Raw genomic sequence first — 24,665 nt, 5'->3', positions numbered from 1 at the left:
ATTGTTTGTTGTTGTCTGCTTTTGGCTTCGTTGTTGCACGAACAGTTCTCCGCGGTTGCACAACTGAAGCCCGCTCATTGCTGTTTACATCTACATGACGACCGAGACGGACTATTTCAAATGAAAAATGCATCCGTGAACAACTTTGGGTTCATGAACGCCCAGACAATAAAATTTTGAAACTCTATATGCGACTGATAGTGGATAGACTCTATGTCTTTCGCCGTCTGGCCTAAAAAAATATAAACAAGGCCAATAGATAAGAGAAGCGACCTCCCTAATTACACAATATATATCGTCCTAGGCAAGCGGGATAGCAAGCGTCATGTATGTTGTTTCTGTTGCAGCGCTCTTGCATTTAAGCACAAAACTTGCTAGTGAAACCCCAATAACTGACAAACATTACTTGCCCAAGAAATAAGTAACAACAACGGCAACAACGACGCGCCGCGGATTGTAGTTTTCTTGTTCCCATGGAATATTGCGCCAATGCTTAACCTAAGTTTACAGCATGATATTATCTTGATAAGCCCTATATTTTGAAAGCGGGAAACCAAACCATCTTTCATTAAAGAACGCTGCGATGTTTAAAAAGAACTGTAGGACCGGTAGTCAATATTGTGCATGTAATGGTAGCTATAGCTTCTCCAACTGTTATAGCGAGCACATTCGCCCGTGTTCTGTAAACCGAACAACGCTGATGAGAATTAGCCTGACTTGGACTTGATGCGTCTCAAGCTTTTGTCTAGGCAATGGAGGTTTATATTAATCCGAGCTCTCATTGAGTGCTAGGGAATTGTTTAGAGATAAGAAGAGGTCCAGCGCTATAGAGCGTTTTTAGAAATAGCTCTAAAGGTAGCTCTAGGTAGAGAGAGACCTATTTAGAAAACCCCAGGTTTTTTTTACAGCCACTCCCAGCAAGCACCTTTGCTGATTCTTCAACTATGCATTCTATTGTTTTACTGGCGTCTGACCAGAGAAGCCATCCTTTCTTAACATATCCATAAAAACCAAGGCACACCAATCATCAACGGCTTTGGATACGGTCAATGTTTTAGGTTCAAGTGCTCCATGGAAGTCTGCAATATATGTTGGTACAACACGCCATGCTATTGCGAAAACAGAGGGGCACCCTATCCCTAAGTTCCTTAAGAGATCGGTGTGGCATTAATTGTGTTTAGGGTACTGTACATGTACAGGGTAGAGCTATATTACTCCATGGCATCCATGATGCTGAAAAAGTAGGCAACACAAAACGCGTGCCCATTTTGGCCATTGGTCACTGAAGTTGAAAGCCGATCATTTCCCTACAAACCACGCGTCCTCAGTATGTTTCCCTCTACAATTTGCTCCGCATATCATAATCATCATCTGAAGGTACATACGTTACCCCACATCGTTGTTTAGCTGCTTGCATTTGGTGCATATCATAGACCTTTTAATAATGATCTATCTGAGCAAAATATTTCTCTCGAAAGCTTTCAGATGTATTATTGCCATTTGTCTTGAATTTAGTCCGCGAATTTTCTCCCAGGCCTTCTCTTTCTGTTCCTCTATCTCCCTCTCTTCCATCCAACTTTCCACGGCCGTACTTCAGAAAAAAAAAAAAAGAAAAGAAAACCGTTGCCAGTCAAAAAACGATTCTCGGGTGATCTATTTGCGATCGCTAGCAAAAATCGTGCCGAAGTTGCTCCCGATGAGCCGGACGCAATATATCGTGTCTTTGTGTAATATTTGTCTTATGTTCAACTAAGGACTTACAAGATTTAGGCTCATCTAGTACTCACCTCAACAATCCGTCAATGTTAAGACACATCTCTGATCTTGACACACATTTCTTTGCTCGTCTTTTATGTTTCGAAGGAGCCTTGGCACGATCAAATGGTTCTGATAAGAGGATTTGTGGTTGGTTATGGTGGCAAAAGCAGTCCTGATAAGAGGAGTTTCTCAAGCCGACCCATCGCCGCATGCTGGAAATTGTACTTGTTATCGTCTATCGTTATCGTTTTCTCTCCAATTCATCCTCTATAGATAACGGAATGTAGTTTAGAGAGTGCATTTTGCCTACTACTTCGAAAGAAGCAGACGAAGGCAATTATAAAAAGGAGCGGTCGATTTTTTTTATATTTTTTCGTCTCTTCTTCAAGGCGATGTTGCCTGGTTGTATACAAAGCAGCGTCCGAGGAGGAAGTGTAAAATTTCGTACGCATTCATTTGTCTACGAGAACATCGCTTATGATTACTCTGTATCCTTAATCCGCCGCCTAGAACATCTTTTTTTTGTGGGCCACTTTGAAGCTGCGGGAACGTCTTCCTTCTCGCAAAAGATGGGCTAGTTGCTTAGAGCGATCTAATTAGTTTGAATTCGTCTGAGACGAATAGTCATGGTAACGAGCGTTTCTTGGAGAACTATCCCGCATGCAATTGTTCTGGGCCCCCGCCCTTGCTCTCACCTTTTCCTTGCATGAAAGAAAAATAACGCCTGATCATAATTGTACAGTCGCATGTACTGCTGCAGGAGTTGGAAGAGAGGAGGGTACTATATTTGTCCCTTCCTTTGCACACGTTCGCTTCTCTTTGATATTTCATCCTGCACCTTTTTCAGTCCAGTATTCGCATCGATCATAATTGAAAGTGGACCCGGGAGTTTGATAGAGCTCTAGTAACCGGTCTTTCCCAGTTTGGTCCTATGACGGTACATCCTTTTGTGTGTGAGGGATAAAAAACGCGTTCAAATTTGGGTTTAATGCAATCCTCGGTCTCTCCTTTTGCCAATCCTTTGATCCTCACTCGTCAAAACATCAATAGATTAAATGATTCACTAAGTTTTCATCAAAGTCATCTTATCTTTATTTTAATGGGTACATGGCCCAGAATATCGCATATCATAGGCCTTTTTTTCTTTTTTTCTTTTTTTTTACGGTGGCCGTCACCATCGCAAACAAAAAAATGGGAAACTACTCAATTGGTGTATATTGTTCAAGCATCCTTCTCGGAAAGAACGGCTGCAAACGAGAAGGGCTCGAAGGCATATCCATCGCCCTATACATGAGAACAAAAAAAAGAGTGTAAGTTGGGTCTGCAACTCCTAGAACAATAGTAAGAAAAATAAAATAAAAAATAACAATTTGCCTTACCATGTAGAACTTGTTGTTAAATTCGACCCAGTGCAGACGAAGGGCGTGCAAGAACGCAGACAGACCCTCCATACCGACCAGGATAAAGATCGTCAACGAGAACCAGAGCGCGAACATAACGATCGTCATAAACGTTCCCACGGGGCCAGTGATCGACCAAGCCAAGCCCAAGGTCATGGACCAGAGCACCTCCGAGAGCTGTGCGTGTGCCAGAGAAAGGGCCCAGAGTCGAAGGTACGAAGCCGTGTTGGAGATACATCCCAAACAGAAATCGATCGTGTGAATGACTTGGTGGATCAGCTCCTCCGAAAACTCGAATTCCTCCTCATGCTCAACATCATCGGCGACAACAGCACCGCCAGCCTCGTCCGAGTGATTGCTGTCGGTACTGATACGAACATGGTTCTCCGATGGCTGATGGTATCCCATCGATCGGGCCTTGTTGTGCTCATGCTTGAGGTAATACGGCTTCAAGAACAGCATCCAGGGAATGCAAATGAACGCCACAAGCACCAACAATCCTTGAATGAAGCTCTGTCCTGCATACAACTTGTCGGACTCATTGACAGACCCAGGACTCAGAAACATGTAGATCATGGTGTTGAGCAAGCTTGGAGGAGTGTTGCGTACAGCGTGTCCTGCAGCATCGGTCTCAAACCAGTCAACGGTCCACTTGTAGATAATCATCATGACTAGGTATCCAAACAGGCACTGCATGAACAGGATCTGGGGGATGAAGCCTCCGATGATGTCGATGCGCTTGCGGAAGAACTTAGCATTGTAGTAGACCATGCAGATACCGAACGACATGTGGATAACTCCAAGAACCACAGACATTTTCATCTTGTATGAGTTGGTGAACAGAAGATAGTTCTCTGTGCCGTGCCAGGCATAATCGATACCGAAGGGGTAGGTGTGACCCGTGGGCTCGGCAACAATCACAGTCTTGCCGTCATAGTCATCAGGAACGTTGAAATGCCAGCCAGTCTGGAACCAAGGCAGAGCACGCGAGAAAATATCGTTGTACATCATTCCCGTAAAGATGGAGAAGGCTCCCATGAGCAGAACGATGTAGCGACCACCATAGACCATTTGGAACATCTATAAAAAGTATCGCGTAATTACATGATCAGTGATCCCATATTGGCTATCGGCAATCCAGTGCTCAAGCATCTTTGTAGTTGCTTTGTTCTTACCTCACTGTCAATATGAGCCAGCTTGCGCTCATTCCAAACCAAATAGATACCCGCAAGCAAGACCAGAATGCCGTGACCAACATCACCGAACATGACAGCGAATAGGAAGGGGAAGGAGATGACGGTGAAGAGACCGGGGTTGACCTCGCGGTAACGGGCCATACCATAAGCGTCAACAATGGCCTGGAATCCTGCAGTGAACTTGTTCGTCTTGTGGAAGGTGGGAGGCTCCCTGTGCGTCCGTAATTCGTTCAAGATTGAAGGTACCATGGATCCTGAACGCTCCGTGACACCGCGAAGAGCGGTCTGAATAGTGTTAATCTCATTCGTGGGGCACCATCCCTCAGCAATCAAACACTTGCGGTTGATGTCGTAATTGAAGTGGTTCATCGTGTGATAGGTCGCCTTTTCCTTCTTGACGATCGTCATCCATGCAGTCAGGTTCTCAGAGATACGCATCAATTCCTGGCGACGGGTTTGGGTCGTGTTGACGAGGACAGAGTTGAACTCCTCAATGTGACGGATGACATCGATTAGGGCCTCCCTGCGACGGTCCATGGATGGATCAATGGGGTACAAAGTCGCACCCAGGGACTCAGCAATCTTTTTGATTTTAGCGAGAATCTCGCGTCCATGAGCAAAGATAATGAAGACGTTCTTCTCAACAACCACGTCCGTCGAGGGGTCGATGATGGGCTCCTCGATCTCAGCAGTGTTCATGTACAAGTTGCCGCGAAGTGATCTCCAGAGGATGCGCTCGAATGTCTGCATTTTGCTCCGAGGAATGACACCGGTGACGTTGCCAAGCTGAAGGCCGGCGCTATGAGCCTCTTGCGAGGGACCAGTCTCTAGATCGTCTAGAAGTGGGGCGCTAGGTTCGTCGAACGAATGGCGAATATCTTCCTGGTGTGAAGCAGCCTATCAAAAACAAATTGAATCCATATTAGTGATTTCAGCCAATACATGAGTCCTTGTTCAATTGCTCTCAACACAAAGCATTAGCACAGCATGAGGTGCGGTTCAACGCACCTCTTCAAAAAACTCGGCAGTCTCGCGAAGGACATGCTTCAACTCGGTGAGCTCCAGGAATCGGCGCTGCATAGTCTCGTGCGAGTTGTTCATCTGGAGCAGACGGTTCTCATGCTCAGAGAGACGCTCTTCGAGATCATCCAACTCCTGGCGCGAACGGGCGCGTGTCATATATGACGAAGGGATGGAGGGGCGAATAGGGATTTCAGCCTTTTCAATCTGCGTGGTGAAGAAACCTATGAATTAAATAACATCAATATTAGTGAGTACAATGCATCCATAGCACCCTCCTGACCGTGGAATATGTATCGACTTGGCATGGCACGCCTGTTGCCGTCTACTTACGAAGCTGTCTTTCCATCTCGTCAAAGCGTCTAATCTCGCCGACAAAGGCACGCTGAAAGGCATTCACGTCTGGGTTGAGCTGTCAAAAGATCAAAAGAGACGACAAAGTCATAGTATTAGGCACAGGGCGATGTCTCTTTCCGCAGATTTGGCATATCAATTGAGATCGCAAGAAACTGGCGTGATTCCTTGACGTACATCGCGAAACTGAACAAGGCCTAGCTCTCCTAGCTCAGAGACGGTGGGCTGCGCAACCTCAGCTGGAATGTACAGCTGGATCAGCGACATTTCTTCCGAACGGAAGAAGGTGGACTCGGCCATGGCTGCTCTCAGGGGTTTGGCCTGGTTGAGATGGGAATGTCGTTAAGGTGATTCAGGGACCAAATAGATGGGCGGTTATAGCGATACTGGCGGAATAGAGAGGGGCCCTAGATTCTGTCTGGCAGAATATACAGGCTATGGTGAGTGTTGATGGATTGGCGAAGGGAGAGTCGTGAGCAAGGAATGGAATCCGAGAAAGGGGTTGCTCATGAACGCGCTTGACCAGGCCGCATGACCCACTTCTTGGGTCGACAGTAGACGTCACTTGCTCAATCTTAAGGGTTTCCCAACCTGCTGCATTGAAGCATCCAATAAAAAAAGGTTTGCAGAGCGTGGAGAAGAAGAAGGAGCACCATGCACAAAAGCGGAACTCATGCATAGAAATTGTCTGGCAGTCGCACGGAAGACCCTGACCTTCAGTTCCAGACTTGAATCTTCGTGGACATCACTGCGATCACCAAGGTTGATCTACCTCAGTACGCAGGCTTCTTGGAAGCCACAGCAGAGCGCCCGTTTTATGTACAGCACACTCAACAGAGCCATGGATCCAGGCGTGATAGCGGTTATTGGCACGACAGGAGTCGGGAAGTCCAACCTATCGATCCAGCTTGCCAAAGAACTGGATGGTGAAGTTATCAACGCGGATGCACTGCAGGTACTACGTCAATCGATTCGAGTTTAAGGACGGTTTGCCTGCATTGTCCACACACACACACACGCAAAAAAAAGGCAGATCAAACCTAACTCTCGTCAGTTGTGTCCAAATCGTTCTTGACAGGTCTATAAAGGGCTGGACATTATCACCAACAAAATGCCAATGGACGAACGTGAAGGTATCACCCACCATCTTATGGACTTTCTCCCTATGGACCAAGAGTACTCTGTTCTCGACTTCAAAGCGGATGCACTAGAACTGGTGAGTGACCTTTGCATTGATCTACCGCAGTAAAGTGCCAAAGGCACTTTTAGAAAGTACTAAGATAATTTGCTCCGACGTTGCGTCCACGTAGATCAAACAGATTCACGATCGAAAGCATATGCCTATTGTCGTCGGAGGCACCCATTACTACATTCAATCGCTTTTATGGCGCGACACGCTACTCGACACAAAAAAGAATGTGGGCTCTTCGACCGAAAGACAAGTACAAGAACAGAATGATTCCAACGAAAAGTTTTTGCGGGAATCCGATACTTCTACATTATACAGGAAACTGCAGGAGGTAGACCCAATCATGGCCAACAAATGGCACGAAAACGACAGAAGAAAGATCACGCGGTCCCTGCAGGTACGCGATCTGATCTGTCAGTCGCTTTTTCGCGTTCGCTGCAAAACCAAAGACGATATTGGACAAGCACTGATAAAACCATCCATCATTCGGAACATCAGGTCTTTTTTGAAACGGGCGAATGTCAGAGTGACTTGATCAAGAAACAGCACGCCTTACCAGACAACGAAAGATTACGGTAGGGCTTGGGCTATACAGTGTCTTATTTCCCGAGCGCGACTCGTAGAGTGAGGACTTATACTCACAAAGTCGGATCTTTTGCGTTTTGCAGGATGCCATCGTGTATATTCTGGATCTACTCAGCACCGGACGTATTGAACGCACGCTTGGATGCAAGAGTCGACACAATGATCAAGGTGCGTCAATAGCTCAGAATTTTTTTTTCTTGTTCGTAGCCTCAGCATACACTAACAATTTGAAATGCCCTTGACTCTTGAACGCAGGGAGGTCTTTTTGATGAAATCAAAGGGATGCGGAAAAGTGTTGGATCGAATACTGACTATGAGCGCGGAATCTGGCAAGCAATCGGTAAGAATCTTTACTCAGCATATGAACACTTCCACTAAGGAAAACTATAAGGGTCGACTGATGCTTACGTATCTCCAATATGGTTTGCAATGTAGGATACAAAGAGTTCGATCCGTACTTCACAGCCTTCGAGGAGGCTATCAAAGACAAACAGCCTACTGGTGAGCATGATTTTTTTCTGCCTGGCTTAATTATGCTACGCCTTGGTAACCGATAAAGCGACAAGCTGACTCATTTTCCTCCTCATTCACCATAGACACCAAGGAACTGGAAGACCTAAAAGCCGAGTGCACAGAAACCATGAAGGTCAGAACCCGACAGTACGCCAAGAGACAGGTACTCTGGATCCGCAACAAACTGTTGCCGCTATGTCGAGAGAAAGAAGTCAAAGTCTTTTTGCTGGACGCGACATGTAAGACAACCATCTTCTTGCTTAGGCCAGAGCGCTTTCTTGTCATGATAACAGTCATAATCTGACCTGAGAAATGTGTCTGTTCTGACTTACAGCGCTTGATACTTGGAAGGAAAACGTTGGAAACGCCGCTGTCAAGATTGCAAAAGGTAGGGTCCGATGACGGACCATACTTTCTGATCCGCATGCAGCCTCAGAAAACTAACATGACAATCTCCGGTAGATTTCTTTGCTGGAAACGCACTCCCAAATCCGGAAGACTTGAACCCGTACGCCAGAGAGATGCTGACTGCACAACGCGATCTTGAGTATGTACCCTAAAAATCTTACATACGACTCCGCTGAAGCCGACACTTATCGGGATGTTGGTATACTAATTATCGTCTTGTGTTCTATTTACAGCACTGTAGCTGCTCTGGAATCATGGGAAAAGAAAGAGTGTGACATCTGCACTGGGATGCAAAGAATTATGCATGAAAAATACGCCTCTGGCTCCATAGAATCCCTCCCACCCGTGATTATCCATGGACCAACAGGATGGGAACAGCATCTTCGATCCAAGCAGCATCGGAAGATGAGAACCAATAAGGCAGAGATGGAGCGCGACGGATCCAATTGGTGGTACTTCAAGGCTCAGGAGTATAAGAAGCGGAAACGAGAGGGAACATTGAACAATGAGGTTGAGGTAATAGGGGAACATGACGGAGGGAGTCCAGCGAAAGTACGGAGGACAACCGAAACTACGAGTACGAGCGACACTAAGTAGTAGTCCATACTTTCCATTTTTTTATTTAGAATAGAAAAAGACCCTCCTTTGCGAGAGGTGCGAGGTGCGAGGTTGTGGACGCTTAAAGAATAAAGGTACTCTACTATAATGGCTGAACATCGCTCTGTGCTTCGTCATGCGATGAGATCGCCGCATCCTCGACGGACTCTGTCCATGCTTTCCAATCCGTCTCCGTCCAATCCTTCCACTCCTCCAGATCCTTCTCCCTCCCATTATTGTTACCATCACCTGTACCAAGCTTGTTGTAGACCATTCCCATGGCCTTGCATCCCCTGGCACACATCCGGATCGCAAGCAGACACGGATCCTCCCTGGTCATGCTCATGTCCATCAAATCGTCTGAATTTTCGCCGGGCTGTTTACATTTTGGCCAAACGATCTCGACATGTCGCTGGCATAGGGCGACACACTCCTTGAGCATGTCATGATTCTTGCTCGGAGATGGTTGTCCGCCGTGTTCATCGTGTTTTCCGTTGCTGGGACTGTTATAAGCAACCGAGGCGGGATCGGGGACCGTAGCTACAGCGGCAGTGGGAACCGAATGAATGCCGGTAGGGAAGGCAAGGAGGACCACGCAGGCTAGAGCTGCAAGAGTGTTACATTTCTGTAAGATCATTCTATAGCGAGAGTCTGTGTTGTAAGGAAAGAGAGAGATGATTAGAATCTAGGAGATGTTCGCTCGCGTGTATTTGTAGAAGAACGCGTTCATGTAAGGTGTAGAAGCCAATATGTAAGACGCGAAAAAACTGTGAAACCGTAGGGTGAGATGGCACAAAAATGTATTTTTAGATGGATGCTATATTACCTATGATATTCATACAACGTTCTATTTCAGCGTTTCGATTCGCTGTGCCTATTACTTTTGAAGGCATAGATTAGTAGGAATGCGTGTCCTCTATGGCCGCTGCATTGCCTTCTCACGCGTCAATGTTGCGACCAATCCATCTACACCTCTCTCGAACAGCCGTGTATTCATTAGGTATCTTCATACCGTCCAAAACATAGTTCTTGATGAAGCTCTAGCGCGTCTCCTCCGTACTCCCCCTGTAACGGGCTTAACAAGTTTTCTCTTTGCGCCGTGGTAGATTGTCTACAATGGTCGTTAATCGAGGGTACGCTTTTATAAACATTACATGATATGAGAAAACCGGGGCTGCTTTATCTGCAGATTCATGTCATCATCAACATCATCATCACCAACTGTATCCTCGGACGCCACCTATTGTCTCTGTCAGCTCTCTGGGTTTCTGTGATTTGGTAACAACACCGGTGACAATACCGGCGACGAGTACTATCGATCTAGCTACCTCAGAATCAACGAGTCGATGTCTAAGTCTGGGTTATTATTGAAACTTTACTTGCCTTTGTCTATGTATAATCAAAACTCTCCACCATAGCGTGACCCTATTTCTATACCTTCTATCGTCGCTCAGTGCCTCTGAGAATATCGTCAAGGTGTAAAAAAAAACTATGGCACGACGAACCGTTTCTCTTTGTTTTGTCATTGTGACTTGTCAAGTCCTGGATATTCGCAACTCTCCAAGGTCCAAAGAATCAGTGATCCATGCCACTGCAGGATCTTCAGGTTCAAGAGGACTTGGTATCGCTCATAGATGGCCTCGATACACCAATACATTCCAAACATCAGGCGGAACCTTAAGCCTGACGTTCGACCCTCGTCGCTGCCCTCACTGCTGGAAGAGAGAGTAGATTCTGGTCTAATGCCTTACACAGCTTGGATGGATTCTCGCCTTCTGTAGAAGGCCATACACGACCTGGTCCTTTACCTGTATAAAAGAACAAGCTCAACAACTCGAGTGCCTCTACACGCGCCGCTTTTCGTTGGTGAAAGTCTTTTGACACTTCCGACTCTGCCGCCGTTGTGGCAGATGGGATCCTTATCCTCAACAGGCACATCATCTATGTCCTTAAAGACTACAACGGTTAGATCGAGATTCGCAGCCGAAGGCTCCCTCGACTTTGGGCAGCTCATGAATACTGTACATGTCAAATAGACCGTTCCATCAGAAGAGTGTTCCTATCAACAATCAGATACTGCAGCAAAGATTCCACAACATCCACAAGCGCAATCAGGTCGATTACGCGGTACAGGCATATTGGGGAGAGACTATACGAGCGTACGAAAAGCAACAACGGTCCTGTATCCCGGATACATACCCACTCGGCTATCATCCAGCCTCAAGCTTGCGTAATTGCTGTCGGGCTGCAAGAAACACCGCGAGCGATAGCTTATTCCTCAAACGCATATACTGCTTCTCCTCATCTCAGATGCTCTAGCTCTGAGATATCGAGTACAGGTTCGTCATATCGCATGACAACTTGGAGTCTGCGATGTCGGCGTCGGTTCTACAAAAATTCAAAACACGACCGAGATAGTAACCTAGCCAGCCTAGGCATCTTGCAACGCAAAAAAAAAAAAAAAAAATACTGTAGCATTTGTGCATTTGAGGGTAAGGCCCGTAAGGAACCTACGGCTAAAATAATACCGAGTTCTTAAAGTTCCGTATCACGGCATCACGCTCTCTCGTAGGAACATCTTCATACCTGAAAAAAGTACTTGACACGTGCCGCCGTTTTTGCAGTGGGTATTTATGACATTCATTCTACAAGTTCAGCTTGAGTTCCGGATGTCGTAGACTTCGACTCCTGCGGTTTTCAAGTACACACGGGAACCGACGTTCGGGCAGAGCTCTCTGTGATCAAGTTGACGATCTTTTCCCATTTGGGGATCCTTGGGTCCGCTGTCTAAGGATACAACAGATATGGGGCGGCAGAAGCTGTAACGTCGAGGTCTTGGTCGCGCCTAGCAGGACGCTTGATGACAATATCCAGTTTGTAGGATCTCAAAGTGGAGTGCTGTCATATAATCCTGAACGCGGCATGATTCCAGAGACGACTGGACTAGTCGCATGAAAGGAGCTTTCGACGGATAAAGGATGTGCTCGACCAGTTTGAGGAGCTGTAAGGCGCATATTGTTGCAGACAATGTCGCCAACGGAAGAGTAGATACAGTCTTGGACGCGTCCGCAGGCGATACTTCCTATGAAAAAAGTCCTTGCAGGTTCATAACAGAAGAATACGGCTAGTAACCATCATTCCCCCTTTGCTTCATCATTTTCGTTTGTCAACTCGTTCGCAGCAAGGCCTTAATCTTCAAATCGTACTCTGCATCCTTGATTTTTGTATGCCTGAGTTTTTGGAGTGCAGGAGCGCGTTTTGATTATCGATCAATTGCGAGTGAGAATAGCGTTCTTTTGCCCCGTTTTTGCGAAGTACATATTTACAACCAGTCTGCCTGAGAAAACCATGCGCCTTCATATTCGTGATTATGGTCATGTTCAGGTTTTATTGTCTAGAAAGCACTAAGGCACTAAACATACACAAGGTAGCTGCACTGATTTACTCCCATTCCATAGTCTCGGTCTTGGGCTGCACATCTGCAGGGTCAGTGATAGGAACAGGGGCAGAAGCTGCAGCTGCAGACGCAGCTGTAGACTGGCCACCGTTCTTGGTTGGAGGGGCCTGGAATCCGAGGAACGGTTTACCAATGCCCGGGAAAGTTGCGCTCGTGTAAACTCCGTATCCTGCAGGATGAATGCTTGGTAAGGCCGGTGGAGGTGGTGTTCCCGTCGCACCGGGTATTCCTCCTGGGGTGCCGGCTGCACCATAGATGTTCGCTTTGATGTCTGCCTCCAGAATCTCTTGTTCGAGCTGACGGATGTTCTCCATTTGAGGGCTCAAAATCTCCTCGGCTTTCTGCAACAACACCATCGCGGCCTTGGTCCAGGGCGAGTTTTCCCCGTTGTAAATCCATGAGTTATTGACCATGATCCTCATATCCGTCAAGAACGCGTCCACCGTACGATAGGCATAGTAATTCTTGTTCGCATCGCGCATACCAGAGAGGTCGCGTGGCTGCTTGATGACAATGTCGTAGCCAGGTGCATATTTGGAGGAGACCGGATTCATAAAATCAGTCGCCTCTTGCATCGCAAGAATGGTTGCGAGGACATTTTCAATAATATTGGCGAGCTCAACATCCGGCTTCTTGCGGCGACCATAGGATTTGATAGGAGGGTGCAAATAATCCATAAAGTCGTCCAGATCGTTGTTTTGCTGGCTAGCCGACTCGCTTCGCTTCCGCTTTGGTGCCGCTTCTATTGCGATACCCCACAATGTACAAAACAGACGTTTAATAGAGTTTTCTTTCCAGAAGATTCATGTCCCCGCGATCATACAGTAGTACTTACGAAGCATCTTTGAAGGCAACCGGACGACAAGAGCTTCCTTATCCTCTCTTTCGCGCTCCTTCTCTGATTCCACCACACGATCGATCACTGCCTTGGGGATTGAAATCTTGTTGCCGCCAGCATTTGAAGATTGAGGTGACATCTGTCTAAAGTACTCGCCAGTGACTGAGCCTCCTCGAGCCATAGCTGCAGGCGTTCCAGGTGGAATGGAAGGCTGGCGCAAGGGCGCATGCGGCGGCGACATCATGCTGCTTCCAACGCCTCCAGAAGTGACATACGCCGTTCCAGTGACACCCAAGTTAGGGAGCGCCCCTGATGGATCGACGTATTTTGGACACTTCTTGTTCGTTTTCATATGGCCCAAGGCACCGCAATTACTGCATTGACGCTATCAACACATAATCGAAACAAGGACCACAGTGGCAATGTTAGGGCGCATTGTACAAATGCAAGCTAGACATAAAAGACTTGTCAACAAAGTCTCGTCCACTTACTACAACTTTCTTCTTGAGTGACGCCGTCACCGGATTGATTGGGAGGTCTGGTGGGGCAGTGCCTGCCTTGGCTGCAGCTCGAGCCATCCTACGCTCCTGATTTCTGTTCAATCTGGCAATCTCCTCCAAGATACGCTTCCTCATTCTCTCGTTCTTGGCTTCATCGTCCGTCGGTTCCAATGCTTCTGTACTGATTGAGCTCTCCTCAATCAGCTGACGGTGCCGGATATAGTTGTTCATCACAGCTGGGTCCCGGATCGTTTCAGATTTCCAGATGGCCTCACCGTTAGGCTGACGGACAAGTCGCTTGATAATCAAATATTTGTTTCTAGATGATCCAAAGTTTCCTGCACTGGTGCGTGAGCTGATGCTGCCAGCCACAGAAATATTATCGTCGTCCATGTCATGATCGCGGTCTCGATCGCGATCTCGGTCGCCACTGTCACGGTATCGGCCAAACAACGACGGTGAAGGCGAAACGCGGTTCCTATCAACAGCCGACATTTCCCTTCTCTGTCGGTTATAGCTCTCTTCTTCATCATCGTCACTACCAGCGATTTCGTCATCGTTGCCGTTAATCTCCTCGATCTTGCTCAAGGCCTCACGTTGTGCGTTCCAGATGCGGGTGATTTCCTCCTTGTACACCTGTTGCTGCTCCGCGACATTGTAACGATGCGTGCTCTTGGGCAATAGCTCGATCTGCGCTAATCTCTCCTCGAGCGACTCTCCTTGCCTCAGAAAAATATCTTTCATGCTGATGCGGACAAAACTGAAACCCTCGCCACGACCAGTGGGGTCACCGGCGCCCCACAGCTTCAACATGGCCTTGCCCTGTGTAGCATTGATGAAATTTCGGGTAGTGATCCATGGTGCAAGTTGCTCCTCGATGTCCATGTTGGCCTCATTGTCCTCATTCGCATCGTCCTCTCCATCAGCTGCTTTTCCATAACCGGCATCCAAGAGATGTCGCTGTCCAACAAGCATACTCTCATACAAGCAGACCATCTCAGGCGTAACCAGCTTCCGGATCTCCTCCTCGCTTGGCAAAGGCGTGCTCGCCTTCAGTTTCCAGAAACCAGTGTTGTTGCCCTTCCGCTGAAATTCCGCAAACTCCTTCAGCCTCTGTCGAATCTGGATCTCAGAGTATTCAGGATACGCCTTTACAAGTTTGACGAATCGCAGTCGACTGTGTGGATCCTTGCGGATGAATCTGAAGGCAGAGATCTGAAGACGATTCTTGATCATAGTCGTGATCTTTCGCGAGTGAGGTCCAGGAACATCCTGAACTGGGTACGTTTGACCGACAACGTAAAGGTGAGGGATATGACGGATGTAATATTTTGTTTCACCCTTATAGGTATTCCTAATGACCAAAAAGTCTGTATTCCGAGCTGGCTGCTCAAAAACTGGTGCCCTTATAAGGTTGTTGTAAAGTGCGCTGATGGTTTGTCCAGATTCGACGTTTCCAAAATTCAAGAATGGCGATGCATCCGCGACGTCCAGAACGAAGGGCTCTCCGATGTCCGATTGCGGTACATGCGTATCGTCGATCGACTCCTTGCGATAGTAGTTGATCAAGAAACTTCCCATGCCGACGTTCTGAACAATGGCCGGGTGCTCCTCCGAATACTCCAGTAGCACAAAGTTGGTGTGATCGCGCAGTGTGAGATCCTTGGAGCTCCTCATAACCTCGCCCAATTCCTTGCGTTTTTGCTTCTTCTTCTTGCTGCCTTTCACACGCGAGAATGTAATGTCGGCGTTGGGGGACAGCTGAAGCTGTGGTCGGTGGAATGACCGGAGTTCTGACTTCGTCAGCTTGTTCTTGTACCAGGGCTTCATCAGCTTGACCGCAGGGAGAGCATGCTGTACAACCAGCTGTCCGAATGTCTGACGCACTCTGTGGAACCGGCCCTCTTTGTGCGTTTCGTAAAATCGGTCGTTCGACAGGTTGAACCGATCAATGTGCAGTTTCCTGTGTGTCTCGGCTTCAGAGGGGTCGTTCTTGTTGGTCACCACACGGTAAGCCGGCAGCTGCACCTTCTTTCCACGTTTTCCTAGAGCGGACCACATAATACAAACGCGTGCGTTGTTAGTAAATGAGGACAACGCCTAGCACATCATAGCTCTGCTTGAAAATGTCGTATGTCCTCACCTCTAAACCCTTCTCCCATTGCCTTGGTATCCATTGATGTAAGATCGAACAGAACGTTTGCGTCGTTCATGTTGAGGCTGATATGGGCAAATGGCTTGTATGGTTTATTCTCGTCCCAGATAATCGATTCCTCCCAATCACCATTCTCCAGCTCGTAATTCCGGACTGCAAACAGCTCAGACGAATTTTTAATAAATGAGCTCTCACTCCTAGTTAGCAATGCATTGAGACAACTCATGTTAACAACATTTAAACTCGATATTTCACTGTTGGGAAGCATCACCATATTAGCTGTCTTTGTAGCCTCACCCGTTCATTTCCATGTTTTGGGATGGAACCACAGCATCGTCCCAGATGATTTTGTCTTCCCACAACTCAAGTTGCACAGAATAAAAATCCTTCGTACTCGGGACTTTCCATTGCAAACTGTTAGCCCATTCCTTGTCCACCATTTCCTAGATCAAAGAAAGCATCATAAAAATGAGCTTTAGTCAAAATGCCCACACAGAGCTTATGAATCTAATGCGCCATGACTGATAACTCACCTCCATGTCATCATAATAATCGGCGTACTGTCCTTCGTCGGTAGAAGGATCCTCTGGTTGTTCAAATAGTCTTCGGTCATCATGTTCTCGACTGAACTTGGCGCTAGTTGGAAACTCAGCAGGCTTGGCTCTCGAGTGTGGAAGTCGTTTTGGTCGTTTGGTGTTGAAGAGGTCCGAAAACTTTAAGATCTTGTTCTCCTCGAATGCGGGGTATATTGCATGTACATCCACAGGTTCTGCCGGCGTGGGTGAAGTAGTAAGTCCTGGAAGTGCGGGTAGTGACGATGGCGGTAGTACTGGTTTAAATCCGCTTCCAGCTTGCAGTTGTAGTTTTTGTTGCTCCTCCATAAGATAAAGGTTTTGCTGCTCCAGTAAGGATAAGGTGGGTTTGGTCGAGCTCTGCGTTGTTGAGGCTACTGATGCGGATGGTGATTGCCGCCGAGAGCCGGACTTGGGCGTTTCTTCTTCGTCCGTGTCCTCGTCATAGTCTTCGTCCATGCCATTTAGCCTTCCCTTGCTGCCAGAACTGCTTCGCATGGCTGTAGTGGCGGTCGCTTTGACGGCGGAAAGGCCCCTTTGCATATATCGACTCTTGAACATCTCCTGCTCAGTGTTGTCAGCAGCGAGGTCGTCGATTCCTGAAAAGTCGACAGCATCCTTGGCCCGCTCAAAGTTGGATGTGATGGTTGCAAAGTTCACCTCGCCGTCCTGGTCCTCGTCTTCGTCTTCGTCATTGTCGCCAGCGCCTGATGCCGGTGCCTGCACCTCATTGTCTTCGACGCCAAGCGTTTTTGCAGAGAAGATACTTTTCAATCGTTCGTCATTTCCAAGACTCTCCAATGCTTCGCGAAATTCCTACATCAAAATGCAATAAGCATGAAAAGGTTTGAATGAGTGAACAGGTCAAGGGCACTTGTCCCGCTGTCGAGTTGTGTTGATGCAAACGAGTTGTTACCTCAGGCAGGCCTTCCACTTTGCCCGATTTGTCAACATTTCCAAAGAAATAGTTGGCTAAAGACATGGTGACTCCTGATGTGTCCTTACGCTCCTCTAAGTCTGTTGCGATCCCGATGGCACGATCTTCAGGATGGAAAGGAGATTAACAGTATTGGACAGAGTAAGAATCGATTCAAGTAGTAATGAAAAAAACCGCGCAGTGTTTAAGAGCCTCTTTATACTTTTTTTAAGTCACGTGTAATACTACATCGCTGGGCCGTGCATTTCTTGCAAAGATCACAGCCAGAACGGTTTATGTTCCAATGAATACGGCACCTTTGCAGAGAAAATCTCGATAAACTAAGGCATTGAAGGAATATCGAATTAGATATCAGTCGCAAACATGACTTTATGATTCCTCGAGACCTATTTTCACTCCACTAGTTTACCTCTTGATCTGCCAGCACTTTGCTTCCTGCAAACCTTCGATATTCGTCAAAGATCGATGTCATAGACCAGTTCTGTATCTTCCGTAGACATCCGATCAAACATCCGATGCGATGCTAAAGTAGAAATACAAGTGCGGATAAAATGTTTTGAGAATCAATTGCACTGGTATAGACCCGAACGCAATTTCTGTTGCAAGAGAGAAAGCCCAGGTGATTACTTTTCCTTTGGCACAGTGAATCAGTAGTGGATGATTCCGCGCGTCTATTGATCCCAGACAATAAAGGTCAAACAGGCATGAGTGAACCCGATATAGCTTTGTGACATTGTTCGACTTTATTCGAAGAAAGAATAGCAATCCTGACATTACCAAGAATGTTGACCAGTGCGCTGCTTATTACACCCTCGTCGATCTCAATGAACGGTTCCTGAAGCAATTGAACAGATCGAAGGTTAAACCAAAAAGTACATAATGCAAATGATCCTTAGTCTCGAAAGCGACTCTGCTGTGCACCTTGTTGCCTTCAATCTTGTAGTGAATCCTCCTGATGTTTTCGCGTTGCAGGAACTCTTTCAGATCTGGCGCATATGGTTCCTCGCTCATCTGTCTACAGCAGCAATTGACGTGGGTTAAGGGCCGTTAATGTCTCGAAGTGCAGCGACATGTATACCGCGTCGCTTCGCTTAATCTTTGTTCAATCGCAATCCTGCTTTACACAATCACTTTGAGCCCCAATTTTCTCATGAACGGAAAGTTGTGTTTGTTGGGATGTCCTGAGCGATATACACCTGGGGCCACCATGGCGAAGTTTAATGGGGGTACCAACACAGCATTTGCGCTCTCATAATGTAGCTCCCTCTGTCGCTGTTGCTGTTGCTGCTGCGCCTGCTGCTGTTGTTGTGCTGGTGGCGGCTGCTCTCCATTAGAAGGTAGATTGGGCGAAGTTGACTTTGATGAGTTTCCTGACTCTGAGAGGATCGAACTGGCAAGGTCGAGTGGATTTGTGAGATGCCTCATATTAGCCCCGCCGCTGGAGAGAACGCTAGGGTCCTGCTGAATAGTTCCTGCAAGGAGCCCGTTCTCAAAAACACTTGTCGTGATCACTGTTGCAGTAGTTGCTGCAATGCTGCCATCATCCTTTACGATGGCATCAGAGATGGATGTCTCAAACTGAATGCTCTCGGAAAAGACCTGGCCGTTGCTATGTGATGCGTCTAGTTCTGTGGGGCTAACCCTGCCACCGTTCCTAACTCCTGGGGTAATGATTGTCTCCATAGCAGCGATGTTCAGGGTGTGTTTGTCGAGCAGGTCGTGAATTGGTTTGTGCAGGCCAAAAGCGGGGCACAATACAATAATTTTATTTTTTTTGAGCTGCAAAAATTCCAAACGCGCTCAAATTGGCGCGGCGATAACACCCTCCGGACCCGCGTTTCTCCACATGTACCAAGAGGCGATACTACGATATGGCCTCCATCGCTCGGCCATCCGCTCCATATCCTCGCAAGTCATCTCACCGTTCTTGGCCTTGCCTTTAGCCTTGACCCCAGCCTTCTTTTTGATCTTCTTGACCAGCACACCGTTTCCATCCACCTCCGTGTCTTCGACAATCGTACCCCACAAGCCGTTCTTGTACTCGCCCGCGAAATGCTTTTCCATCCCTCTGCGGACACCCAGATCAAGAGTTGGTAGAACATCCAGACGCTCAAGCGAATCCATCATAAACATATCTACAGTCCAAGGTCCAATTCCTCGGACACATAGCAGTTGCGACGCGATGTCCTTGTCCAGCATGGATTGAAGCATGGTCTTGTCCGTAAACGTAATTTTGCCCTCTACAAAATGTTTGGCTAGATCCTGCACATACGATGCCTTGCGCTCAGAGAGACCGCAATGTCGCAATTGATCCATAGACGTGGACAAAACCTGATGTGGCGTCGGAAACGTCTTGTCCCCCGAGTCCAGGGACTCGACGGTAACCTTGTCGGGAAAGTAGTACGACACAAACTTGTAGATGATTGACCTCGCGGCCTTCCAGTGTATTTGTTGACCGAGGATTGTTCGTGTAAGCACGCTACGTTGAGTGATGTTAGAGTAATTTCGAATTAGATCAGCGTCGTGACCATCGGTAACGCGATAGATGTAATATTAAGACATGTAGGTGCAGTCGTCTACCGAAAGTAATTAGTGTCGTGGTCAGTGTAAATTCTATAGGGGTGTTTGGCAATCAGAGGCGCAAGAGCTGGATCCATCTTGCAGAGATGGTCCAGCGCATCTTTGGCATAGGAAGGTACATGCGCGGGTCTCTTGGTCCAAGGTTGTTCCTCAGATGTCTTTGCGACCTTCTCCTTTATCACCTCAGTGGTGCCTGTCGTGCTTGTCGTTGTCACAATAGTGGCAGTGGATGGAGAGACCGTCTTGCGGGTTCGACGCATCGCCTTTTTGGCCGAAGTGGATGCGATGGTGATATCATTTTCAATTGAAAGGGCCGACGTCTATTTGGAGCATGCAACCAGTCGAGTTAGCGCAAAGATCGCCAGCCGATCGAACATTACTACCCCGCTTGTATCTATTGGGCATTACCTGTGACTCAAGAACATTGCTCTCCGTGGACCTGATACCGGATTTCTACGTAACAATTAATGGTCGCGACGAAGTCAAGATGTGGCTCTTCAGACCGCATAGGGAAATTAAAATGAGTCCTTACAGTGACTAGCGTTCTGGTGCTCATCCTAAATCGATGTTAAAAATTGGTGGCGTTTGTCGTCAGTTGACATGTGCACAAAAGTTTGAAGTGAAAAAAAAAAAGAGCACAGTGATAAATAGAGAAAATACCTGGACTTGGTGTGTTTGAAGGCAGAGGTGAGGTTTGGCTTGAGAGAGGCGGTTTTAGTAACCTCGGTAGTGAGGGTTATGGTTCTTCGGCGGGTCTGCATGATGTTCGAGCGTAATGGAATGGTCAACTGAATGGAAATGTAAAAAGCGAAGAGAGAAAGAACGTACAGGGCGTGCAACCTCTGGAAATACCTCGACACCAGTTACGGGGCAGATCAATTTGTACCGGCAAATTAGAGTCCGTTGAGTGGCAGTTGGCCCCAAAAAGAACACAGGCAAGAGACGCGCTGAATATACGCGACTTGAGCATCCTCATCTTCTCTCCTCCCATCCTTCATCCCACCAGCTCACATTGCATCTTCATCATCATGGCAAAGTTCCGGTCCTTGTTGCTCGTCACCCTGCTGGCGTCCCTCTCAACAGTCTTTGCAGAATCATGGAAGCTTAACGACATCAACCTCCAGCTCATATCCAAGGACGGCTCCAAGAAGGCGGACCACAAGTATGGAAACATGGAATCGACTTTGACTTTCATCTAGCTGGTACTCATCTGACACAGTCATAGTGCATTTAGCACTTTGTGATGAGAAGGCTACGTGTGGTTGTGGTTGCATCTCATATATCGTCACCTTTCAATTGTTCCGACGATGGGATATTGATGATCATGTCTCCTGTGTTTTATCCGCTGTAGGCTGGATTACCCAAATGTAGTTGATAACTTGTCAGCTGAACCAACAGATTCGCTCAAGTTCTCCTTCAAGGTCGAGAACAGCGCACGACCTCATCAGGCCATGGTTCTCTTTCAGAGTCAGGATGAGTTCCAGGATGAGATCTTGGTTGCTGCCTCTGTCAAGTCTTCAGGAAAAGGACGCCTTAGTCTTGTAAGGAACTTCAACAATATCACTCAAATATCTATGACCCTTACGTTATCGGCGACCTGCTATTGGATTCAGTTGTCACTGACATGCTACGACTATTCGCTACATAGAACTTTGCCAAGGCCGATCCCAAGTTCAAATATGGCACTCGCAAGTACTCTATGACCTTCCTTGTCGGTGGTCTCAAGGTCGACGAGCCCTTCAAGTATGAGCTTGGCCAGATTGAGATCAAGGGGCCCGCCACCAACCCTCTTTCTCGCCCCAGCCATGTCGAGTACAAGGCTCAGCCCGAGATCCACCATCAATTCCGTCCTGACCAGAAGCTGATCAACATCGCTATCTCTGGCGCATTCACGCTCCTTGTCCTCACACCATTCGCAGTCCTCTTCTCTCTTGTAAGTCAGGGCTTCATCAATGAGCTGTTCTGTTTCGAATATAACCTAATATCCCGCACTCTTACTTACGATGCGCTTTTGATCGCAATCTATGGATCAAATAGTGGAGCAAACTGGATATTAAGTTTGAGCCGCTCAAGTCTTTGGTTTCGAAACCCCTGGATCTCGTTGCCGCAGTTACATTTTTTGGATCATTGGCAGGAATTGAGTACGTCTTTTACTCGTACTGGACCCATGTCACTCTGTTCCCTGTCTTGCAGTACCTTGGTGTCCTGTCCCTGGTGGCTATTTTCTCAGGACGCTCAGTTCTCTCAACAGTTCAGACACGTCGACTCCAACGCACGGCTGGCTCGGCGAAGAAGGAGCTGTAAAGAGCTGTTTGGCTTCATTAGAAGACAGCCTATTGTATGCTGCACTGGATTGCAGCTGAAATTTGATCACTCCTTCTGGGAACGTCAACTTCTTAAGGATATGTAATGACAAGTGAAATAAAACCATTTGATGATCATTACCAATTTTGCTGCTCCAAAGCATTATTATTACAATTACTATTACTGTCCTATGCTGAGCGAGCGTTTGTCTACGCCGGATCTATGCTATATCTCTGTTTGTTATTTCCTCTTCCTCGGCCTTCTTGACCTTCTTATTCTCGTTGCTGGCATCTTCGTCGTCTGGCCGCTTCTTCGTGGTCTTATCGTCACCCATGCCGATGGCATCGACAGCTCCAGATTCTGGGGCCTCAAGTCGCTGATTGCGTTTTGAGAGCGCTGCCTCAACTACAATCTGCGCTGCGTGTTTCTCGCTTGTCCGAACGGGTTCGGCGCCGAATGTTTCGTCAAAGACCTTTGAGTGCTGTTCCAGAGTTCCTTCCTTGATCGCCTCTCGAACAGCAGCAAAGAACTTTGAGTATTGGTACATGTTATGGCTAGAGATGTAGTTGTTGTAATTAGGAACAAGGTCAAGATACAGCGCTGCACCAGCATCACACGAGGACTTCATTATCGAACGAGATGTGCTTTGATGAGAACAGCCTGTACCTCATGAGCAGAACAGTGGCGAGCATCTCGTGCGCCTTCAAGAGATGGTTGATATACGCTCTTGTATGCCTGCCTCCCTTACAGGCATAACACTCGCACCCTTCAAGAAGAGGGATGAACTTGTCTCCATGTTCCTCATCCCACAGATTAATCCAACGTTTGTTGCCGTTACTGGTTGAGTAGGACGATAACGGCGATGACGAAGGATGTAAATTGTGTCCAAAACAATACAAGGATGCCTTTCCATCCTCGGTCAGTTGATAAGGGTATGAGGTGTCGAACAAGTCCACGCCCAACGGAATCGCCTTCAGCACGTCCTCTAGTTGTGGACAGTAACAAAAGATGTCAGCATTAGAGCAGGTGCTACTTCAATCATAATTAGCATAGATCTCCACTGTTTACCTGGTGTGTTGACGCCATAGAGAAGCCTTGGCTTTTGAGGAGGCAAGTGCTCGATCGAGGTCTCGATATGCTTCAAGATCTCTGCTTTCGTGCATGCACCTGCCAGTGATTTTGCATCCATTATGAACCCATCGACGGCGCTTCTCTGCGCAGTTTCTTTCGCACTCAAAATCCTCTCCTCCTCGAACTGCGACCCCTGCACATGTGCAAATACAGCGACATCCATCCATGGGTCCGTCGCAATGGGCTGAACTTCCGCTGGCACCTCTGGTTGCTGATCGGCATCTTCCTGCTGTTGCTGCTGCTCCTTGGTCATGTTACGTCTCCTCTCCTTCTCTTCCTTCTTGCGTCTCTTTTCCTCTTCCAATCGACGATCCGCGATCCTACCATCTCCACCTTGTCTCTCCAACAGGATCTGATCCAACCATTTCAGTGTCCGCTCTATGCTCTTGCGGACGCGTTTCTGAGATGGTACCTGAGTCTCTGCAATGTTGTCCGCCAGGGAGGCTATGATATCGGGACGATATTGCCGAGCGATCTGAAGGTAATCGTCCAAAGTCAATTGACGAACGCCCTTAGGTGTTGACAGCAGGACATGACGATCTGTGTTGGAGCCCAGTTTTGTAGAGTCGGTGGTCGGTGAGGCGTTGTTGCGGAGGTCGCAAAGGAGGATGAGGTCGCACAGATGCAGGTAGTCCGCCAAGGTGAACTTGAAGGGCGCCGAAGAGATCGAAGGCCAGTTTGAGAAAGAGGTAGGTTGATCCGTTTGCCTAACCCATTATAAAGACAAAACATTTAGTCCAGGGCGAACAATTGACAACGATCCTCCTTGATATTAGAGCTGACATTCCAAGTAGCTTACAGGATCTCCTCCAGAGAGACAATGACACCGCCAAAGTCTTGCAGGCGCATATTGTCTGGAGTGAGGTGTGGCACGGATCCTTTGATCGAGTACATGAAGCAGCCCGGTGTCTGAATCACCCGCTTGGTCGTGATGCCATCCTGTTCAGCCTTGTTTGATATTGAGAGCTTTCCCAGACGTGCTGCAGCAGACTGTGGCGATGAGGCATAGATATCAAAGTCCAAGGGCGACATAATGCAGTTGGTGCTTGGTGCCAAAAAGAGCGTTGTTTCCAGGAAGTCAAGATGCTGTATCATGGTGGCTTGCTATATGTTGACCGGCCTGAACTCAAAATGCCTTGCTGCAGTATGCAGACAACTGCGGAGACCCACG

The 24,665-nt window shown here is 47.5% G+C and overlaps 8 protein-coding genes across 8 annotated transcripts; 2 read left to right on the top strand and 6 right to left on the bottom strand.

The window, feature by feature from the left end:
• Positions 1-2,979: 2,979 nt before the first annotated feature.
• BC939DRAFT_391526 (V-type ATPase, V0 complex, 116kDa subunit family) lies at positions 2,980-5,995 on the bottom strand (the record flags this gene model as incomplete). Its single annotated transcript, XM_051551965.1, has 6 exons — positions 2,980-3,042; positions 3,138-4,238; positions 4,334-5,251; positions 5,363-5,598; positions 5,708-5,786; positions 5,906-5,995. The coding sequence occupies 6 exons, from the start codon at positions 5,993-5,995 to the stop codon at positions 2,980-2,982; spliced, it is 2,487 nt and encodes an 828-aa protein (XP_051417304.1).
• A 406-nt stretch (positions 5,996-6,401) lies between these two features.
• BC939DRAFT_498784 (IPP transferase-domain-containing protein) lies at positions 6,402-9,020 on the top strand (the record flags this gene model as incomplete). The annotated part of the gene is made up of 11 exons (XM_051559863.1): positions 6,402-6,683; positions 6,807-6,944; positions 7,039-7,314; positions 7,416-7,492; positions 7,586-7,670; positions 7,758-7,842; positions 7,938-8,003; positions 8,099-8,254; positions 8,350-8,403; positions 8,478-8,562; positions 8,657-9,020. 11 exons carry the CDS (start codon positions 6,402-6,404, stop codon positions 9,018-9,020), a joined length of 1,668 nt encoding a protein of 555 aa, XP_051417303.1.
• Positions 9,021-9,123: 103 nt separating this feature from the next.
• Positions 9,124-9,657, bottom strand: BC939DRAFT_472908 (uncharacterized protein; the record flags this gene model as incomplete). Its single annotated transcript, XM_051558313.1, has 1 exon — positions 9,124-9,657. The coding sequence occupies one exon, from the start codon at positions 9,655-9,657 to the stop codon at positions 9,124-9,126; it is 534 nt and encodes a 177-aa protein (XP_051417302.1).
• Positions 9,658-12,383: 2,726 nt separating this feature from the next.
• Positions 12,384-17,632, bottom strand: BC939DRAFT_405952 (uncharacterized protein). The gene is made up of 7 exons (XM_051552842.1): positions 17,459-17,632; positions 16,504-17,358; positions 16,268-16,413; positions 15,959-16,167; positions 13,807-15,860; positions 13,313-13,700; positions 12,384-13,219 (listed from the first exon to the last, which is right to left on the bottom strand). Exons 1-7 carry the CDS (start codon positions 17,522-17,524, stop codon positions 12,462-12,464), a joined length of 4,476 nt encoding a protein of 1,491 aa, XP_051417301.1. The 5' UTR covers positions 17,525-17,632; the 3' UTR covers positions 12,384-12,461.
• Positions 17,633-17,659: 27 nt separating this feature from the next.
• On the bottom strand, positions 17,660-19,229 carry BC939DRAFT_436701 (tyrosine phosphatase family-domain-containing protein). Its single transcript, XM_051553608.1, has 6 exons — positions 18,603-19,229; positions 18,401-18,494; positions 18,257-18,314; positions 18,107-18,150; positions 17,889-18,002; positions 17,660-17,799 (listed from the first exon to the last, which is right to left on the bottom strand). The coding sequence occupies exons 1-6, from the start codon at positions 19,160-19,162 to the stop codon at positions 17,737-17,739; spliced, it is 933 nt and encodes a 310-aa protein (XP_051417300.1). The 5' UTR covers positions 19,163-19,229; the 3' UTR covers positions 17,660-17,736.
• On the bottom strand, positions 19,227-20,892 carry BC939DRAFT_436697 (DNA glycosylase). Its single transcript, XM_051553607.1, has 5 exons — positions 20,720-20,892; positions 20,592-20,616; positions 20,468-20,512; positions 20,060-20,379; positions 19,227-19,958 (listed from the first exon to the last, which is right to left on the bottom strand). Exons 1-5 carry the CDS (start codon positions 20,818-20,820, stop codon positions 19,280-19,282), a joined length of 1,170 nt encoding a protein of 389 aa, XP_051417299.1. The 5' UTR covers positions 20,821-20,892; the 3' UTR covers positions 19,227-19,279.
• Positions 20,893-21,004: 112 nt separating this feature from the next.
• On the top strand, positions 21,005-22,500 carry BC939DRAFT_436692 (Dolichyl-diphosphooligosaccharide--protein glycosyltransferase subunit Swp1). The gene is made up of 4 exons (XM_051553606.1): positions 21,005-21,221; positions 21,411-21,600; positions 21,708-21,992; positions 22,097-22,500. Exons 1-4 carry the CDS (start codon positions 21,088-21,090, stop codon positions 22,361-22,363), a joined length of 876 nt encoding a protein of 291 aa, XP_051417298.1. The 5' UTR covers positions 21,005-21,087; the 3' UTR covers positions 22,364-22,500.
• A 15-nt stretch (positions 22,501-22,515) lies between these two features.
• On the bottom strand, positions 22,516-24,609 carry BC939DRAFT_436689 (tRNA-guanine(15) transglycosylase-like protein). Its single transcript, XM_051553605.1, has 4 exons — positions 24,294-24,609; positions 23,432-24,201; positions 23,030-23,348; positions 22,516-22,917 (listed from the first exon to the last, which is right to left on the bottom strand). Exons 1-4 carry the CDS (start codon positions 24,587-24,589, stop codon positions 22,584-22,586), a joined length of 1,719 nt encoding a protein of 572 aa, XP_051417297.1. The 5' UTR covers positions 24,590-24,609; the 3' UTR covers positions 22,516-22,583.
• Between the last annotated feature and the right edge of the window lie 56 nt (positions 24,610-24,665).

The sequence above is a fragment of the Gamsiella multidivaricata genome (genome assembly GCF_025024155.1).
Source record: "Gamsiella multidivaricata strain RSA 2152 chromosome Unknown BC939scaffold_3, whole genome shotgun sequence".
NCBI lineage: Eukaryota > Fungi > Mortierellomycota > Mortierellomycetes > Mortierellales > Mortierellaceae > Gamsiella > Gamsiella multidivaricata.
This window is presented reverse-complemented; position numbering and strand designations above follow the sequence as displayed.

Coding starts and splice junctions, on each gene's coding strand:
- BC939DRAFT_405952 (XM_051552842.1), bottom strand. CDS start 17,524: ATGTCTTTAGCCAACTATTTCTTTGGAAATGTTGACAAATCGGGCAAA. Junction 16,168..16,267: donor CAAAACATGGAAATGAACGG/GTGAGGCTACAA, acceptor ATTGCTAACTAG/GAGTGAGAGCTCATTTATTA. Junction 15,861..15,958: donor AATGGGAGAAGGGTTTAGAG/GTGAGGACATAC, acceptor GGTCCGCTCTAG/GAAAACGTGGAAAGAAGGTG.
- BC939DRAFT_436692 (XM_051553606.1), top strand. CDS start 21,088: ATGGCAAAGTTCCGGTCCTTGTTGCTCGTCACCCTGCTGGCGTCCCTC. Junction 21,222..21,410: donor TCCAAGAAGGCGGACCACAA/GTATGGAAACAT, acceptor TATCCGCTGTAG/GCTGGATTACCCAAATGTAG. Junction 21,993..22,096: donor TCGCAGTCCTCTTCTCTCTT/GTAAGTCAGGGC, acceptor TGGATCAAATAG/TGGAGCAAACTGGATATTAA.
- BC939DRAFT_436701 (XM_051553608.1), bottom strand. CDS start 19,162: ATGGAGACAATCATTACCCCAGGAGTTAGGAACGGTGGCAGGGTTAGC. Junction 18,495..18,602: donor TTGGGGCTCAAAGTGATTGT/GTAAAGCAGGAT, acceptor TTGCTGCTGTAG/ACAGATGAGCGAGGAACCAT. Junction 18,315..18,400: donor ACAAGATTGAAGGCAACAAG/GTGCACAGCAGA, acceptor CAATTGCTTCAG/GAACCGTTCATTGAGATCGA.
- BC939DRAFT_436689 (XM_051553605.1), bottom strand. CDS start 24,589: ATGATACAGCATCTTGACTTCCTGGAAACAACGCTCTTTTTGGCACCA. Junction 23,349..23,431: donor CTATGGCGTCAACACACCAG/GTAAACAGTGGA, acceptor GTCCACAACTAG/AGGACGTGCTGAAGGCGATT. Junction 22,918..23,029: donor GCCACTGTTCTGCTCATGAG/GTACAGGCTGTT, acceptor CTACATCTCTAG/CCATAACATGTACCAATACT.
- BC939DRAFT_436697 (XM_051553607.1), bottom strand. CDS start 20,820: ATGCAGACCCGCCGAAGAACCATAACCCTCACTACCGAGGTTACTAAA. Junction 20,380..20,467: donor GCAATGTTCTTGAGTCACAG/GTAATGCCCAAT, acceptor TGCTCCAAATAG/ACGTCGGCCCTTTCAATTGA. Junction 19,959..20,059: donor CACGACACTAATTACTTTCG/GTAGACGACTGC, acceptor CACTCAACGTAG/CGTGCTTACACGAACAATCC.